This window comes from Nanorana parkeri, unplaced genomic scaffold, assembly GCF_000935625.1.
Source record: "Nanorana parkeri isolate BGI_ZX_2015 unplaced genomic scaffold, ASM93562v1 scaffold1581, whole genome shotgun sequence".
NCBI classification, from domain to species: domain Eukaryota; kingdom Metazoa; phylum Chordata; class Amphibia; order Anura; family Dicroglossidae; genus Nanorana; species Nanorana parkeri.
This window is the reverse complement of record NW_017307849.1, coordinates 259,500-277,661: the sequence shown is the minus strand read 5'-3', so window position 1 is coordinate 277,661 and position 18,162 is coordinate 259,500. Positions and strand designations below refer to the sequence as shown.

Genomic DNA, 18,162 nt, shown 5'->3' with positions numbered 1-18,162 from the left:
AGTAGCACCTATCTTAATTTTGGTTGCCCCTGTCTGTCTGACATCATGTGTCTGGGTTTCTGCTGCCATGAAACCCGGACACAGCATTCAAAACCCTGACTGTCCAGGTGAATCTTGGACAGGTGGCAACCCTACATGTGCACTAGCTGGCCACACACTGGTAGATTTTCATCTGAAGAGCCATATGAAAAATCTGCTCAGAACATTCACTAATGCCATCAGAGACTTGATGAGTGTCCTTGAGGCCGGACGACCGCGCGACAATGGTGCACGAAACCATGAGGTTGGCCGCGCAGTCACACACCACCGCTGTTCATGCTGGCTGTGCCCTTATTTTCTAATAGCAGACTGGGCACCAGGCAGATCTCGCAGTTTCCCGTTGCAATTCCGCCCATGCAATCGCGCACGATCGTGGTTGAAAAAAAACGAGCGTCGTAGAAAGAAGGTACATGTACTTTTTTTTAGTGATTGCCATGCCGATGTAACCCCATTGAAATCAATGGGGCCACGCGGCAACCATTGTGTGCAACCGCACACAATCACCCAAGCCTGCACCAGCCCTCAAAAGTTGGTATTAACATTCGATTTTGGAATGAATGGAGTTTTTCGAGTGAATTTTATTTGTTCAAGAAAAATTTGCTCCTGCTCCTTCATCTCTACAATCGAAACAATTATCTATTTATATGCTGCTTAACCCTTAGTCCCGCTTCACACCATTGCGTGATGTGAGAGCAGAAACGCACAATTTACCGTGTTCACGGAGTGCGTACAAACAACGCTCTTGGAGTGCCATTACTAGGTAATGGCATCCCAAACGTGAGACGCAAACTATGCTACATGTTTGACTTTTCCTGCGTTTACCACACGTGCAGCACCCATTGAAATCAATTATTATTGGTATTATAGAGCGCAACAATTTTACGTAGCGCTTTGCACATGCACATCAGTCCCTGCCCTAAAGGAGCTTACAATCTAAAGTCCCTATCTCACATGTATACATACAAGGGGCAATTTAGAGAGGAGCCAAATAACATTCCAGCATGTCTTTGGGGACGCGCCCCAAATATAGGAAACAAATGCCTGCAAATGCCCCTGCAATGCACATCCGTGCTGTGCTATGGTGTGAAAGGCGACTCACAAGCTGCAAACACAAATCCTGCTCCGGAGAAGCAGCTAAAAGGTAAGAAATCTTTTTTTAAAGTATATTTTGTCAGTATTCTGAGAACACATAGAGACGTAGGGAAAGGGGGGTTTCCTCAAATTTGACTGCAAAAGTGGAAATACACGTCAGTGATACAGAACCGGATTTGTGTTATCAACAACCCCCTCCCCTAACAGGGCCCCCTCCTTCCCCCAGGCCCCAGAGCAACAGTGTGGGTGGCTTTGGCTATTGTTACTCTGCTGATTTCATTTCACTTTTTCTCCTGGGGACAATAGCATTCAAGAGTAGACATATAGACGCAAACAACGCTAAAAGAAAAACCTGGCAGAGCTTCCAACCCTTCTTCACTTGATTCAAAACAAAACTGTTTTGTGTTTAGATGCACTTCAACCCTGAACTCCAGATATAAGAGAAACAAATCAATGCAGCTCTGTAATGATTACTAAATCATTAAATGCAAGCTGTGTAATTTGACCGGGTATCAGCTAATATGAGAGCAAATAGCAGTACATGGAGCCAATCAAGAAGCATGCTGATAAGGGGAGAGAGCAGAGCGAGAGATGAGCTTATCACTGTGCCGCTTCTCTTTTACTGTCCAGTCACAGGTAGGGTTGCCACCTTTTCTTCAAGCCAAACCCGAACACTATAGCGCTTCGCGGCAATTTATTTGTAAAGTATACCCTATGCATGTATTTTGTAAATAAATGACATTGGAGTTAATCAAAACTTGCCAGTGTGCCGCAGGTCCCCAGATATGCATTCTGTAGATAAGTGTACAAAACAGTACCCATATACCTTGCTTATCCGTCCCTCACGGCTCCCTCTCTCCCTGATGTCACTTCCTCCCACTACAGCCACGGAGGAGAGAAACAGGAGAGGGAGAGTCAAGGGACAGGAAACAGAGCCACCTGGCGTTCGCCGCAAGATATGCTAGTATGCGGCATTGTACCGTTTTGAATGATGTGCCCGGGCGGGACGTGGGCACAGACCCGGGCACATGATTGCAAACCCGTACTGCCCGGGTGAAACCCGGACGAGTGGCAACCCTACTTGGATCATGCCTGCAAAATGTTTGTCCGTAAGGCTACTTGCAGTCTGAACCAGGAGTGCATGTAACAGCGTGACAGCACAGGGACACAATTGGGAGAGAGTTGTCATCTCTTAACAGGAAGTGTCTGAACAAGGACCTTCATAATAGGATCAGAAGGTATTATTTTAAATAAAAGCTACATATTTAGGAAATTAAAAACCACTTTTGGAATTTAATAACATTTTAAAGCTTATGTAAAGCTTATGTAAAAGTTTACTGATTGGGTTTAGGTTTACTTTAAAGCAATCTTGGTGTTTTATAGAAAAAGAATGCATAGTTCTTGCCCACTAAACTTACTATCGCTAAAGCCTGGAAAATACCCAGCCTCAGCTTCGGGGCAGTTAAGAACCGACTAACTGGAATCATAATTAGTGAAAAGCTGACAGCTATCTTAACTGATTCTATTGCAAACGTTCTTCTTATATGGCAACTCTGGCTATTTTATTCCCAGCCTCCACAATTTGATAGCTGTTTGCTAACCATTTAGTCACCCCCCAATTGTCTGAAATGCCATCTCTGCGAGACTCCCACCCTACTTGCTCCCACTTTTTCATTCTTTAGCCTTTCTTGATCTTGTCCACTTTTCTATCCTACATCTTTCTCTACTTTCACGTCCTACTCTACACTTTTCTATCTTCTCTTTGATTCCATATCCAAAGTTCCTGATTAACACCTTCTTCAGTTAACATACTCTTTTCCTTAAAACATTTTCACAGCCTACCATGTTAGGGGCACAGCCAATATTCATATTACATCCCTTAAGCAATCCTTGGCTTCTTTGCCATCCATCACACTTAGGATGATTTACAGCCATTCTCTAGTTCCATATCTCTGTATGCTCTGTTTATATTTCCAAATTTTAATGAAGCCAAATGATGTGAATACATTTGAAATAATATTACTATGTTGGCTTTACCGTATGCTTTGTGAAAGAAAAAGATTGCATAGTAAATAATTTTTTAAGAGTCATTGTTTAAGGTATAGCTAGTCAAAACCCATTGCCTTGTATGCTAATCATGTTAACTGCATCTAAGTAAAAGGGACAATCTTTCCGTTATTTTGGTATGTAGATGACGTAGGAGGCAGGTCTGTCCCTGTAGTATCCTCATGATTCTACACTAATGATGCAGCATTTCCAATAAAACAATATTGTGTTACCAACTGGATAGCACAGTTTATAGCTTTAGCATTTGTTTTGCTTGTTTTTCTCTGAAGACTGTTAATGAATTTAAATTTTATTCTAGCTTCTAGTCTATTTATGCCTCTAGGAAAATGTACTGCACTGAACATGTTATGTTTAACATGTTCATTCTTCTACAGCACGTTGATTTGAAAAGGCAGGATAGTACATATATATAGTTTCCTAGTAATGGTGCTATGCCTAAGCTGTAATCTTCATCAGTTAGTATAATAGATAGGGACGGTTTATACTAGTGAGCAGTTTTATCAGTCTGAAGGTGGAAATAAAATGCCAGTTTTTGTACCCAGCAATGCACTTTATCATAGCATGACATAAAGCTGAACTCCAGGCAGATATAGCAGACACAAATGAATGCAGTTCTGTATTCATTAATGATTCAAAGTTGTTTTCTTAAAGCATCTAGTGTATGTGCCTTGAATTTAACTTGGTATCAGCCTCTTTCAGTTAACTATACACCAGCACTTAGACTCAGAGAGTGGAGGAAGGACTAGGAACCAATCACGTGTGCTTCATGTCTGGACAAGGAACAAGCTGATAGGTTAAGCTGATAGGATTAGGAACAAGCTGAAAGGATAGGAGTGAGCAGAGGGGTGAACTCACCAGTCTGTTGCTACTCTTCCACTGTCCAGACAACAGAGATTACATGATAGTAGTAAGTGGAAGTGAAGTTTTGTTTTTTTTAAAAAGCCAACAGACATCTTTTTTTATGGCAGAAGAGACTGTGTGTAAATAAGTCTCTTCTACAAAAAAATGTTCAGCATAGTGCGCAGGCTTGGCAAGGTCCTGTGCCAAAATTAAGTAACTCCTGTGCGTGATGGAAGTTACATCATCTTGGCCTGGCCAATCTATAGGCCGAAGATGCTGAATATAAAAGAAGATACTTTGCCAGGTTAAAAAGCTCATGTATTTGTATTTCAATTGTGTGTTTATTTCTTTTCCTGGAGTTCAGCTTACATTTTATATCAAGCAATCATTACCAGTTATTGTATCCTTATGGTACAAGTGGTGTTAAGTTGAGTAGAACTGAAACAACTTATTTTCCTAAAACAAACCTCAATTATTTTCAAAAAAAAAGTCAGATTGCATGGGAAAAATGTTCACTTGTAATGCATTGAACATTTGACATTTTGTCAGCCCTTGAACCTGATAAAAGCATTGAAGGCAATTCAATAAAGCATTTGCAACACGTTTCTGGCAGTAGAAACCAGGGACACTGTGCAGCCCCAGGGGCTGAACATAGATTGAGGTATGAACACTGCAGTATTAACACTCCATCCTCACTGCTACCCCCACCATGCCTCCATGCAACAAAGTCATGTAACTGTTTCTGGCAGGTACATAAATCTTTTGCAGGCACTGACATTTGTGGTATAGAGGCACAAAATAATTTTAAAGAGTGTCTATGATGCTATTTATAAATTTCAGAAGATTCAGAATCTTGGGAGTTCAGAAATAGATTATCAACTCATTGGGACAATAGAAAAGCATGTATATCACCCAATCACTAAAATCTAATACAAAACACTAACTATCCTTATCCTACGAGGACAGGGCACGTAAACCTTCCAGTATAAGGATTTTTCTTCTACATTATTCATAGATTTTGTTCAGTATCCCTTTCAATTCCTTGATGCTTAATACGTAAATGAGTAAATTCCTCTGGAATTTTGGTTTTCATGCTACTGCCTGTTCCACACATTGTATTTATTTTCCTGTGTGCTAATGTGAGGGAAGCTTGAGCCAGGCAATAACAGCGCTGAATAATTCACTCTGGAGCTGGTTTCTGACAGCTTAACAGGTGCTAAAGGGCCATGACAGTGCACTGATCATGCAGCTTTGATCTCTTACAGAGCAAAAATTGATTAATGTGCTGGACATGACTATGGCTTCAGACCATCTCATGGTGCCAGAATGAGGATATCTCATGTGAGTGGTTTGAAAAATAATACCACGATCTGACCATTTGCACATTTTATCAAGACTATATCCTTAGAAAAAAATAAATCACTGCTACTTGATTAACTTCATTTCATAATATAGCTTCATTTAGTTAGCAACATACACTGTTACTGTTTGAAAACCACATGACATAAGCCAGATTCCCTTTTAAAGCTGAACCCCAGGAAAACATTTAAAAACACAGATAAAATCCAATAGGGGAATTTCTTAAGACTGGAGCAGACAACTCTGGAGCAGCTGTGCATGACAACCAATCAGATTCTAGCTTTCATTTTCAAAGCTTAACTGAACAAGCTGAAGATAGAGGTTGAGTGGGTACTATGCACAGCTGCTCTAGATTCTATCTGCTCCAGTTTTAGTAAATTCCTCCAATGTGTTACCTGAAAAAGGACTGAATTACTATCCACTCTTGAGATTTGTACAGCCCTATCACAGTGAGGAGGATGGCACCAATTTCTTGGTTACATTTAAGGAACACAGTGGTTTTAACTCCTAAACCCATCCTGCTGATAGAACAGTGAAGGAGCAGCAGAAGACAGATGAGGTCTCTCTGCTCATTCTGCTCTCTCCTTCGATCACTATTTACATACCTGATTGTTTCCCAGCCTTTCTTTTGAAATTTGAGTGCTGCTGTACATGAGAATGCATAGGGCTGATGTTATTTGAAACATAGGTACTTACAACAGTTTAATGATTGGTTAAAGTATACAGAGCAGCGTTAATCTGTGTCTTTTTTTATCTGCCTGGAGTTTAGCTTTAAAGTGACACTAAACTCAGAAGTTAAATCTTAAAAAAGCATTAAAGTACCTTAACTATTAACAAAAATGTATCTTATTTGTGTATCACTCGGCTGTAGATCCTCAAATCATCTCTGAATTGGTGCTGACACTGTCCTTCCTTCTGGAGGGTGGCTACTTTTGTTCTTCATGGTCCCTTTGTGTGTTGTAGAGTAGCAACAGCTCCAAGCTCACTCCTGTGATGCACTACAATCAGTACAAATTAGCTAACAAATGTGAAATTGTAGTCCATAACAAGTTAAGATTTAGATACTGAGTTAAGTGTCACTTTAAGTCTACTCTGCCTTTACAACTGCCCCACCTTTGATTTATGTCAAGTCCCTCATCTGCAATGGCAAGCAGTTTACTCATCCTAAAGTGGAGCTGTCATATAAAATACAAAAAGAAATTGCATTCAATACTTGAGGCTGTTTAAAAGCTTAAACATAATGTATAGTTACCTTGACATACGCTTCATAAGTAATGTCATCTGTTCCATTATATATGTAGTACTGTGGCATGAACAATATGACAATAATCTTAATATGATCTTTCAGAGCCAGTCATGGGTCTGGTCTGCATCCTTTTACTTTATGCAGTTCCTACCATGGATCATCCAAGCACAACCTGTACAAACAGTCTTTAAAGAATACACTTGAATGATAGAAACTGTATACAAACCTAAAAAATGTCTAAATGTAAAAGAATGTATGCAGTTGTACAATTGGTGAAATAAAGCCTTGATTATACTTGTTGCTTATGTGGACATGGCTTACAAACTCTAGTGTCCTTTAAAGACAAATTTACCTTTTTCAGGGGTGTCTTCAAATGTTTGCATCGTGCCATGCATTTTCATGGTGCAGGCAATCCAGACACCAGTACCATGAAAGTGCATGAGGCTAATACAGGGTAGGCTGCATCCCCAGTTCCCCCCCAGCATTCAGTAGATTACAGAGGTCTGCCTCCATCCAGACCTGCTCCACCTTCTGCCCTTGGCCATGCTGATGCAGCCGCACTGTGGTGAAGATTATAAGATAGAACTCTGATGAGAAGGGGGTTCCTAATGTGAACTTTTATTGGCCGGACTGTAGAAAGTTAGCAATGGCAGCTCATATATTTCTCTTATGAAAGGTTTACTTGAAGCCATATTGACAGTCCACTGAGTTGTCACCAGCAAAGTTTGCAGCCAAAGTCTATGATGACATTGGTGCCCACAATGCATAGCTTCTCTAGGTGATGTGACTTAACATCCTGGCTTGGTGACATGTAACCAAGGACCAGAGCTGGATCTTGTTTTTACAGTTGATAGGTATGTTATGCTGTATTTGTTTCTGCTGCTTTTCCTCCCTAATGCAAGCTAATTATTTAACGCTGAGCTAACTTTAAAGTTTTGATCCTCTTTAATAACAGGAAAAAACAAGGGTAGTGTTTGGATTCCTTCTTTTTATTATATTGGTTGTTCAACAGGAATGTATTCTTGTCATCTATACTTTTCACAAATATGTCTACAGGTCTAGCCCTACCAATGTGTACACCAATTTTTCATATCTAAATAAATAATTATGTTACATAAAATGACAGTCACACCTATAAACCTGACAGCTCTTCTTAGAAAGGAGTTGAAGTTGCATCCTCCAGCATTGATATTTGCTTCTGCTCCCATCCCATTTTTTCTTTTGGACAGACAGCAGTATAGGACACCTTCACCGACCATTATCTAAAAAGAAATGAAACACTGTGAATGATGCATTTAAAACAAGCTGCTATGGCAGATAATGTCTAACTTTCTATTTAACTTTATATATCATTACATAGTGATTCCCTCTCACTTTTGGCTGACACACTGTATGCGTAGGGGTTTCATTTCTGCAGACAGATAACAAGACCTAATTCTTTGACCTCATGAAAATTTTTATTTCCATGTGCCTTAAACTATGGAAGAGATACCAAGGGTGTGACACACTCAAAAATGAAACTTCATTTTGTACTTGCATAAAAATAGGTAAAATGTGTTTATTAATAGCACATGACTACAGAAAAAATAATAAATAACATAAACAACAGTTTTAAAAATGACAAAATACAGAGTTTTGTTTGCAGCAGTTGTGAAGATAAACTTGCTATTTGTTAAGCCTTTTGTGATAAGCCTTTGATAGAAATGATTGAAAACATAAAGTATGTTTGCGTGCGAGTGTGTTTGTTTGTGTGTGTGTTGGTATGTATGCAGTATGGAACCCTCCAGTGAACAGAGAAGATATATTGTATAGAACATGCTATAACATAGGTCTCTTTGTCCTCAGTTTCAAGCAGACGGGATTGGGATAGTTTACCTTTAAAAGAGAACTATGGGTTAAGTGTTTTTCCCCACAGTTCTCTTAAGGGTCATGTGAAGACACAAACTAGCATCCTCCCGTGACCCAAAGCTCAGTATATCGCAAGCTATAGCTCGTGGTATACGGAGACTGCCGTAGCCGGGCCAGATCCCGACATTACTGTCAAGATCGACCCAGCTGCGTAAGTGACAGCTGGCTCTGCCTATCTAGAGGCAGAGCCAGCTGTACCCGCCCCCTCCCCATCCGTTCTGCCAGACAGCACTGGAGGATCAGAGCGGGGAGGGGGGGAATCCCTGCGGGCAGCCATGACTGGCAGCCATGACTGACAGTTTCATTGTCCCACATCAGCTCGAACTATGAGGCTGAGTGATTTTCATTCACCTCATAGTTCTCCTTTAACTATATTGTAAATGTAACCTTGCTTGCAGTGCATTCTTATATCAATCATTTGAATCAAATAAAATTACAGGCACTGATAATGATATACAGATTCAGAGAAGGACAGAGCTGGGCTGGGAGGCAGAGGGGTCTTTGCTCCCTGGGTTATTATTAATGAGATATGTTGGGCTGGTAGCTCTGGGTGGAGACACTAACTGCATGATCAAAGTCAGATCTGCAGTCGGTTACACATGCTGGAAATTATATAGTTGCCAAATCCTCGTTCAAAACTCCAATCACCGGATCTGGCAGAGGGAATGCCTTCTGCTTCTCATTCAGACCTGGGATCAGTGTCTGGCATTAAAAAGTTTTTCGAGCACTAACTTTACTCTGAGATGTCATGTGACTGAAAGCCAAAAGAAGCAAATTAAGCTGATGCTGAAAGATGTGAAAAGGTGTTGTAAAAAAAAAATGTCCTTTAGGAACATCCACATTTTACTATTCCCAGCAATCAATCCAGAATCATTGCATGCATTCTTTAGCCCACAAAAATCTATCCCTACTATGAAATGGCCAGTAGGTTGTGTTTGTTCCCTAGGCAAAGGTTCCTAGCCTTCCCCTGCAAAAAATGTACTAGTATCTTTACATTCATGTGTGCCTATTTAGTAAATATTGCAGTAGAATATACTCATTATATGCCCTTCATTTTACATATAATTTTACTTTCTTTCCAAACATGGAAGAAATTAGAATTTCAAAGATCAATTTATAGGGACTTTTCACATTTACATAATTTACCCTATAGATAGACAGTTAGTTTTGTTAGCAATCTGATTAATAAAAAAAATATCCATCTCTAGGCACAGAAAAAACGTAGCTTTGCAGCGGGGCTATACCCACACTGCAGGTGTTAAGTGCTCATTTTGTCTAGAGGACTCAAAACTTGACTGATTTTCCCAGGGCTGTCAGTGCTCACTCTTTCTACCCCTGTGCTCTGCATGTTGGAATGTTCCTTGGTGTCATCACGTCTAATGCAGGTCAATGGACTTGCATAAGACTTGATTATGTCAGAGGTCATTAGACTGCCAAAGTGAATTGTGGAAGAGGCTGTGTGGACCGGTCAAACAGCCTTGTTGGCGATGGCAGGAGTGGGAATCTGGTAAGTAAAGCAACTTTCATAATGTCCACAAGACAAAACAAGAACTTAACCCTTGTAATGCGGGGTTAACCCCTCTGCCAGGATATGTTTTTTGTTTGCCCCGAAAATGGGCTTCAGGAATTAAAATGATATTTTAGATTTTAGTACATTTACTAAAATATGTATGAATTTAGTGTTTCTGTGAAAAGTAATTTTTCAGATTTTTTTTGCAGACTTTTTGTGACTGACTGCTGTAAGGCACCACAGGTCATACCTATTTCAGGCACATTGACAAATCCAGTCCAAAAATGATTTGTGTTTTGCAAGAAACCGTTCAGATTAAATCCTTTGCAGCTATAGCTGCTAATTTAATATTTTAATATAATTTGTAGCTGTGGGCAACATAGACAGCTCACTCAGAATGAAACCAACATTGGAGATGCAGAACACATAAAACTAATATATGCATAGCCGTGACTATGTTCAGGACCATGGATAGCTATTAGATGTAAATCACAGCTTAGATATCCCTCTGCTGTAAGAGACTCAAAATGAATTCACAGCATTTATTATAAAGTAAATGGATTGCTAAAAATTAGAAAAAAAACTTTTATTTTTTATTTAACTTGTTTATCAACATGACCCAACAAATGTAAGTTAGTCAGAACAATAGAAAGTGACCGTTTATGGGTTGGTTTGGATTACTACACTTTTCCATATGAAATAAGCACATGAAACCTTTTTTAAAGCAAATCTTTAGCCAAAACATTTTTTATGTAATGGATAGAGATGGAAAACATAAATACTTTTGTCATATTTGTATTGCTGCCTGTGGACTTGCTGGGGAGATTTCTCTACACAGTAACTGGGCTGTGTTGCCAGATATCTTACCTAGGTGCAATAGAGATGAGGGATAATAATGCTACAGGAATCTTTACTTTTAATGCTGCTACTTTCTTTCACCATCCTTTTATTGAAAAAGGATAGTAAGTACTTCTCATAATGGTCATGGCAGGTGGACAGATGTGGATACACATTTATAGAAATCTTGCTAATGGAGTTCCTGACAAATAAAAGAGGCAGTGGACAAGTTAACCTCATAGTATCTACTTTAAATTAAACCATTTAAGAAGAAGATCAATAAGATCAGTTTGCAAAGGACGATGTCATGTGTGGAACCCTTTCCATTACCCAAGTGAATAGTGGTGTGCCTAGCTCATTGTTTACCCGTCAAGTAGTTTTATAAAAGCTATCAGTAGGAATACACAAAGGGTTCAGAATCTGTTCAAGCACAGAACACACGTGAACTGTTTTTGAACTACCAGAGAAACATGGCTGTCAAGAAGATCATTGAACTTTATGACAACTGATGCTGACCTGAGGCAAATAAAACACGGGTGACCAATTTCTGAACTGTGCATCTGTATCTGCCATAAAGATCAGGTTATAAAATATATATCAACATTTGTATAACAATTAACAAGAATTTTTGGATTTCGTGGCATGGATCTGCTTTTACATTGGTTGTAAAAAACATTTACCCCATACTATAACCACATACTCACTAAGCAATATACTGTGTGTGTGTGTGTGTGTGTGTGTGTGTGTGTGTGTGTGTGTGTGTGTGTGTGCGTATATATATATAATATATATATATTATATATATAATCAATATGAACAAATGTAAGCATTGGGACATGTGTGTGGGGTCACTATTCATGCTGATGTTTAAATACTGAATACATAATTAAATACAACCATAACTTTGTTTTTAGTATTGGATACAATAGAGAAGTATTAGAACCCCTGCTGGGAGTTTACCGCTATGTGGAGCTCCCAAAGAGATTTCTAATTACTTCCTGTCCAGGTAGCAATGGGATAAGCAGACGGGAAGTAAAGGCAAATCTCCAACAGCAATACAGACAGAAATAACAATGTTTTTAAAGTAGGAGAAGGCTGCCCAGTTAGCATTTTATTGCTGTCAGAGTCCAGGGTTACAGATTTTCCTTAATTTGCGTTTTAGTAAAATTAAAGACAAGAAAGTCTCACTAACTTAGGTAGCAGCCAAAACAAAGGAAGGATTCCAATCCTTGGCCCACTGGAATAGCGTTGGGGGGCACTTGCCTCCAGATGCCAGTATGAAGGGGGCGCTGGCAGGGCCAAATATCCCAGGGAGAAGAGGGGCAGCAGGGATTCCTATCGCCCGTGACATGAAGTCCCCCCCCCGGACATGAAGTTGTCGGGCGTCTCTCCCCCCTTCCCCCGCGCCAGCTACCTCTCTCGCTCAGAGCTCCCTGGCCCGTGGACCAGGGTATGGGACCCAGCACCAGTCCTCTTTAGATCATGGTGTTCTGCATTGCTGTTTAATGTATTCCTGAGATTTGTCGTCCTCTATAGCTGATGGTGTTCTGCATTGCTGCATAGTGTATTGCTGGGATTTGTAGTCCTCTATAGATGATGGTATTCTGCATTGGTGCAAATTGTATTGCTGGGATTTGTAGTCCTCTATAGATGATGGTGTTCTGCATTGGTGTAAATCGTATTGCTGGGATTTGTAGTCCTCTATAGATGATGGTATTCTGCATTGATGTATAATGTATTGCTGACATTTGTAGTCCTCTCTATATTATGGTATTCTGCATTTGTGTATAATGTATTGCTGGGATTTGTAGTCCTCTATAGCTGGTGGTATTATTTTGCATTGCTGTATAATGTATTGCTTAGATTTGTAGTCCTCTATAGCTGGAGGTATTCCTCATTGCTGTATAATGTATTACTGGGATGTGTAGTCCTCTACACAGTGGCACAACAACCAGCTGTGACAGGGCCCTAGCATTTTCCCACTTGGGGGGCCCTGGTAATCACCGACATTGCAGATTACCGGACCCCCATTCTATCAGTCGATGGCCCTCCGGCCTTCAGTCTGCATGGATCGTGTGTATCACGATTGAACTATGGTTTTGTTTGTGGGGGGCATTAAATACTTGCCCCTGGGTGCCTCGTGACCTTGCTACACCTCTACCTTGCACACACTGAACAAAACCTCTAGAGTGTTCTTGGTTCCCCAGACTTTGGCCCAAAGGAGTTGCGGACTTGGGGAGTTTTCTCTTCTACAAGATGATGGCCTAATAAAGCATAAGAATTACTGCACGCTTTAGGAAACACCTGCTGCTGTTTTGAGGTGGTGAGTGAAGGGCTGGAAGAGAACTTTGGTCAATAAGCAATCCAAAGATTACCGAGTTTTCTATGTGCTAGTATAATCTGTAGGAACACGAAGAGCATTCTGAACAGGATCAGAATTAATCTTGAATTTTAAATCAGTGTGCATTTGGATTATCCTGATTGTTCCCCACCTTTCTTCCCATCTACTGCAGCTCTACTATAAATTTGCTCATGTTGATTCCACAAAGTGACTTTGTAACTACTGTAACTTTACTTATAAAATAATGTCTACTAACACCCTAGAGAAAGAACCAACCCTAAGGTAGATAGACCTAAAAACTACAATCATATATATCAATACTACTTTTACACTTTAGCATAAAGAGAAGCTACTTCTCTAAAACAGGACATCCTATTTTTTTTTACATTTCACCCTAATTATTGAAATCAGATATTGCTAGCAACTGTGTGTGTGGGAAACTGTTATCATATATATTTAAAAATATTTTATTTTAATAAATTAGAAGCTAGGTATAACAGCAGGTACATCAGAACAGATGTTAATATATGTTTATTTTAAATCATCTCAACACTCCATCACCTCAAGCAATGCCCTCCTTCTGTTAGACTAGAGGTTTTCTTAAACAGAAAATAACAAAATATATCCATACTGTTCAGTGTTTGGATTCTATTTGTCTTTGGTTGGTATGCTTCAATTTTCTGTCTAGCCCTGACTCACTGACACACTTGTGCTCTCTAGTTTTCCACGCACTGTATATTCAATGTACATAAGTACCATTTACATGTGCCACCTCACCTGTTTCCTTTGCAGTTTGTGTATTTCAGCAAAGCTTGTTTAATGGCAGCAGAACAATTTAGAGCATGAGTCATCTTCTGTGCAGTTTAGACAGTGCTATTTGCTCCCACTGGGTCTGTAACCTACACTGTAGATGTTACTTTGCAAAAACTGTCACTAGCTAATGTACCTAAATGTTACAGGAGCTCCCTGTAGTGAAAGTCATACAGAGGGACTCAATAACATTTCACAAATAAATCCTGTAGCTTAAAGTGGCCACTAAGGCTTTTCAAATGCCAGTAAGACAGGCGTTTCCTTCATTTGTACCTAATTTTTTACTCTGCATTAGTGAAATGCATACATTCATAACACACTTATGTGTTGCTATTCAGCACAGAGTGATTTGTTTGCCATTCATCGGCCATAGAATGCCATTAAGTTATTTGCTGTGGTAACATAGATGAATAAGTAATGGAAAAAATGCTCTTCTGTTTTTGGGAGAGTGGACCCCCCATTGTTCCCCCTATTATTCATCATATGCCAGGCAAGTGTTTGAGGTGCCCAGCAGTACTAGTGAACTAGACCACTTACTAGTTCATTACATGCAACTGGTGCAGGAGATTCCCCCAAAAAAGAAACCTGCACTCAAAGAAAGACACAGGCTGGGCAAACTTATCTCACCTGGTATGACCGATTGGGGAGTCTACTTTTAAAGCCATAGGGGGTTATGGGGCAAGAATCTCTGTCTCCCAGTGACTTGATGCACTAATAAAAAGATGTGTATAGTATGGATGCACCGATACTAGTATCGGTATCGGTGCCAATGCGGAGTATTTGGATGAGTACTCATACTTGCCCAAATGCTCCGATGCCTGGCCCAATACTTAAGCTTCTGGTATCAGGAAGCCGGGCACTGAGTCATTACACACTGCCTGGCTTCGTGATTGGCCGGAAAGCTGGCTCCACGCTCCCTTGTCACTTGTGAAGAGGGAGCATGGAGCCAGCTTCCTGGCCAATCAGGAAGTCGGGCAATATATCATTACACGCCCCCTGGCTTTCTCATTGGCCAGAAAGCCGGCTTCATGCTCCATTGTCACCTGTCTGTGAACACAGTTCACCGTGCCATCCAAAAATGAAAGTTAAAACTCTATCATGCAAAGAAAATCCATATCTGAACATGATCCAGAAACGTCATTGTCTTCTCTGGGCCAAAGCTCATTTAAAATGGTCTGTTGAATGTGGAAAACTGTTCTGTGGTTAGACGAATCTAAATTTGACATTCTTTTTGGCAACCATGGGCGTTGCGTCCTCCAGACTAAAGACCTTACTGTTTTCTTAAAGTGGTACATTTTCTCAGTTTAAACACTTAATATGTTTTCTATTTTCCATTGTGAATAAAATATGAGTTTATGAGATTTGCAAATCATTGCATTCTGTTTATATGTAGATTTTACAAAGCATCCCAACTTTTTTGTAATTGGGGTTGTAGTTTTTAAGCAAGTATATTAGTTCAGTGAAGTCACACTGACTGGCTGAGAGTGAAGTGAAAAGGCTTACTGCTAGTGCTGATTTACACACAATTATTTGCTCATCTTTAGTTGTAAACCTGCTTGCTACACATTTGGATTCCAGTTCTTTAATGTGAAAGCCATGTCTAAACAACACTTGAAGCCGTTCTATTATAGTGGATGTTACAGCACCTGTACCCAAGCTTTTAGATATTAAATTATTAATATTTGACTTTTAGCAACACTTTACTTGTTACCTATGAAAAACCTACCATGGTTGTTCATGTGTGCCCTGCAAATGAGGATTATAGCCTTGAAATCTTTATACATTTTCACTGGATTCCACTCTCTGCACATGTTAGATATTGTACAGGAAAGCTGTGTCCTCTGTGTTCTTTTAAGCCTATTTGAACATGTTCTCAACCAGCAGTTCTACTCATGCAACCAGGTTTGCCCTTGGTTGACTTTTATAGAGTTCACAATAACAGCTTAGGGTTTGAGCAAAAAATAAAAAAGATATCAGTATATAGTTTGAGTCAGCTCAGTTAGAGATTTTAATAAATTTTTCTTGGCTTAATTGGTTGCATAGTACTTCAGCACCAAATGATTTGTTCCTGACATGATATGGCTATATATATCTATATATATTATGGCACTATAGTATATGACATTTTTGGCTAGTGGGATTCTTGGGAGAGATGGCAACTGATTACCAATCATGCAGTACCTGGCCTTTGCACTATGGTCAGGTGGCATAGAAAGGGCCATTGATAGATGTTTTCTAATGAGCCAGCCCATGCCCTATAAAAGCCAGGTTCCCATTAGTCTTTTCTCAATGTGCATGTGGAGCTTGGATAGAGACAGGTGACAATGCGTTTTCAGGGAGAGATTGCTATAAAGTCCTATATACACAGTACAGTGCAGTATTGAGATACATAGCAGTGAATTGCAGTGTGGTTGGCCCCACACTGTATGTAGTTTGTAGTGTACCCCCCCAGCATTCACTGTGCTGTATTGTGCTACATTACTGTGAATGGCATTGCATTGAAATACATATTATTGTGTATCACCCTTTTTATTCACACTAAATAGTCCTTCTCAGGAATACATTTTTGTGTGTCAGCAACAATTTTGGATGCTATTTAGCTGCTGGGGGGCCCCCCTTTGCACGTGTTTTTTTTTAAATCTCTTGGATCATTTCTTTATATATTTAGGGTTGGTGTTTGGGGTTCAGTGTATTAGGGTTGTCGTTTAGTGTTTTAAGTGTCATTTGTTTTAGGGGAAGTATATTTTATTTATTTATAATTTTGCTAGGATCTTTTAACAAAATAGATAGGCAGCAGTGTGAGCAGCTGTCCTATTCCACTAGATGGCTCTGCCACATGGGTGCAGGCCATTGCTATCCCCAGGACCGCTTTGTAGAGCTCATCAGCCTGGGCCTTTTTCACACATTTGCTCCTGACTTTACCATAGTGGTTTGCAGCCACTGCCTGCGGTGTATCAAGCATGGTAAATGTAACAGTCGTTCATTCATTCATGAAGAAACACATGATTGCTCACAACAAAGTTTTGCTGCAGCAGCACATGAAGGATACCGTTTCGCCTGACTCGCCCTCCTCCCCAGTGGCGTCACAAGGGGGTGCGGGGGTGCAGCCCGTACCCGGGTGACACCATTGGAGGGGTGACACCAAAATTACTTAATTTTGGTGTCACCCCCCTCTTGAAAAGTTGGGCGCTCGGTCATGGACCGAACGCCCTTCAGTATCAGGAGAGAGGAGGGGACCCGGCGGCATACCCTATCCCCCCGGGTGACTGTCTCCTCCTCTCTCTGCCGGCGTCCATCACCAAGATGGCCACCGGCAGGTATCAGAATACGGCCGCGCGTGCGCGATGATGTCATCGCGCACATGCGCAGTGACATCTCGGCGGGCTGACACTCGGACACCGCTCCGGGTGTCACCCAGCCTCGGGACGCCCCTGCTCCCCCCCTTGCTTTTTTTCACCTCTACCCTCACTGTACAAGAATTTACATCTACATCTACTACAACATCTGCATCCTCAAGTAATAGGAATGGAAGTCTGAAAAGGGGTTTGATGGGCCTACCTAAGGGCACATCAAGCAGGGAGGTAGGTCAGCAATGGACCAAAAGTAGGGTCAAATGTAGGCTTGAACCTTGCTGTAAGTCTCCTAAGCCCACCCCACTGTCTTAAGCAGCATCCTTGACCAAGCAGGTGTCTATTTTCTCACCCAATCACCTTCATGCCCAGTATTTCAAAGTCAGTTTGGTAAAACAGTTGGCTTTACAGCTGCTCTTGTTAAAGCTGGTGCAATCTTCCCCCCTTTGTGACTTTCCAGTCTTTACTACAACTTAGTGGCAGGTGCTCAGCCACCATTTTTCCACTGAGTAGGCCATCCCTACTCTCCAGCAACATGTGGAAGGCAATGTCTTTGTGTTGCTGGACCACGTAGTCAGTAGCAGGGTCTATACCACTTGGTCCAGCAAACATGGGCAGGGATGTTACATCTCTATTATGGCACAATGGCTAAATTTGCTGATGGCTGAAAAGGATGCAGGGTGGGGCACACCACTGCAGCTGGTGGTAATGCTCTGTGTCCTGCAACTTGGTGATGGTGGCAACTTAGTCACTTCTACCCCCC

The 18,162-nt window shown here is 40.7% G+C and overlaps 1 protein-coding gene across 2 annotated transcripts in view; it reads right to left on the bottom strand.

The window, feature by feature from the left end:
• The window catches only part of PLPPR4 (phospholipid phosphatase related 4), an 82,325-nt gene that overhangs the window by 25,997 nt on the left and 38,166 nt on the right, over positions 1 to 18,162 (bottom strand). For both annotated transcript variants that reach the window (XM_018570689.1, XM_018570690.1), the window contains exon 3: positions 7,776 to 7,905. In XM_018570689.1, the coding sequence (XP_018426191.1) occupies positions 7,776 to 7,905 (130 nt within the window). The remainder of the gene's footprint in view (positions 1 to 7,775; positions 7,906 to 18,162) is intronic.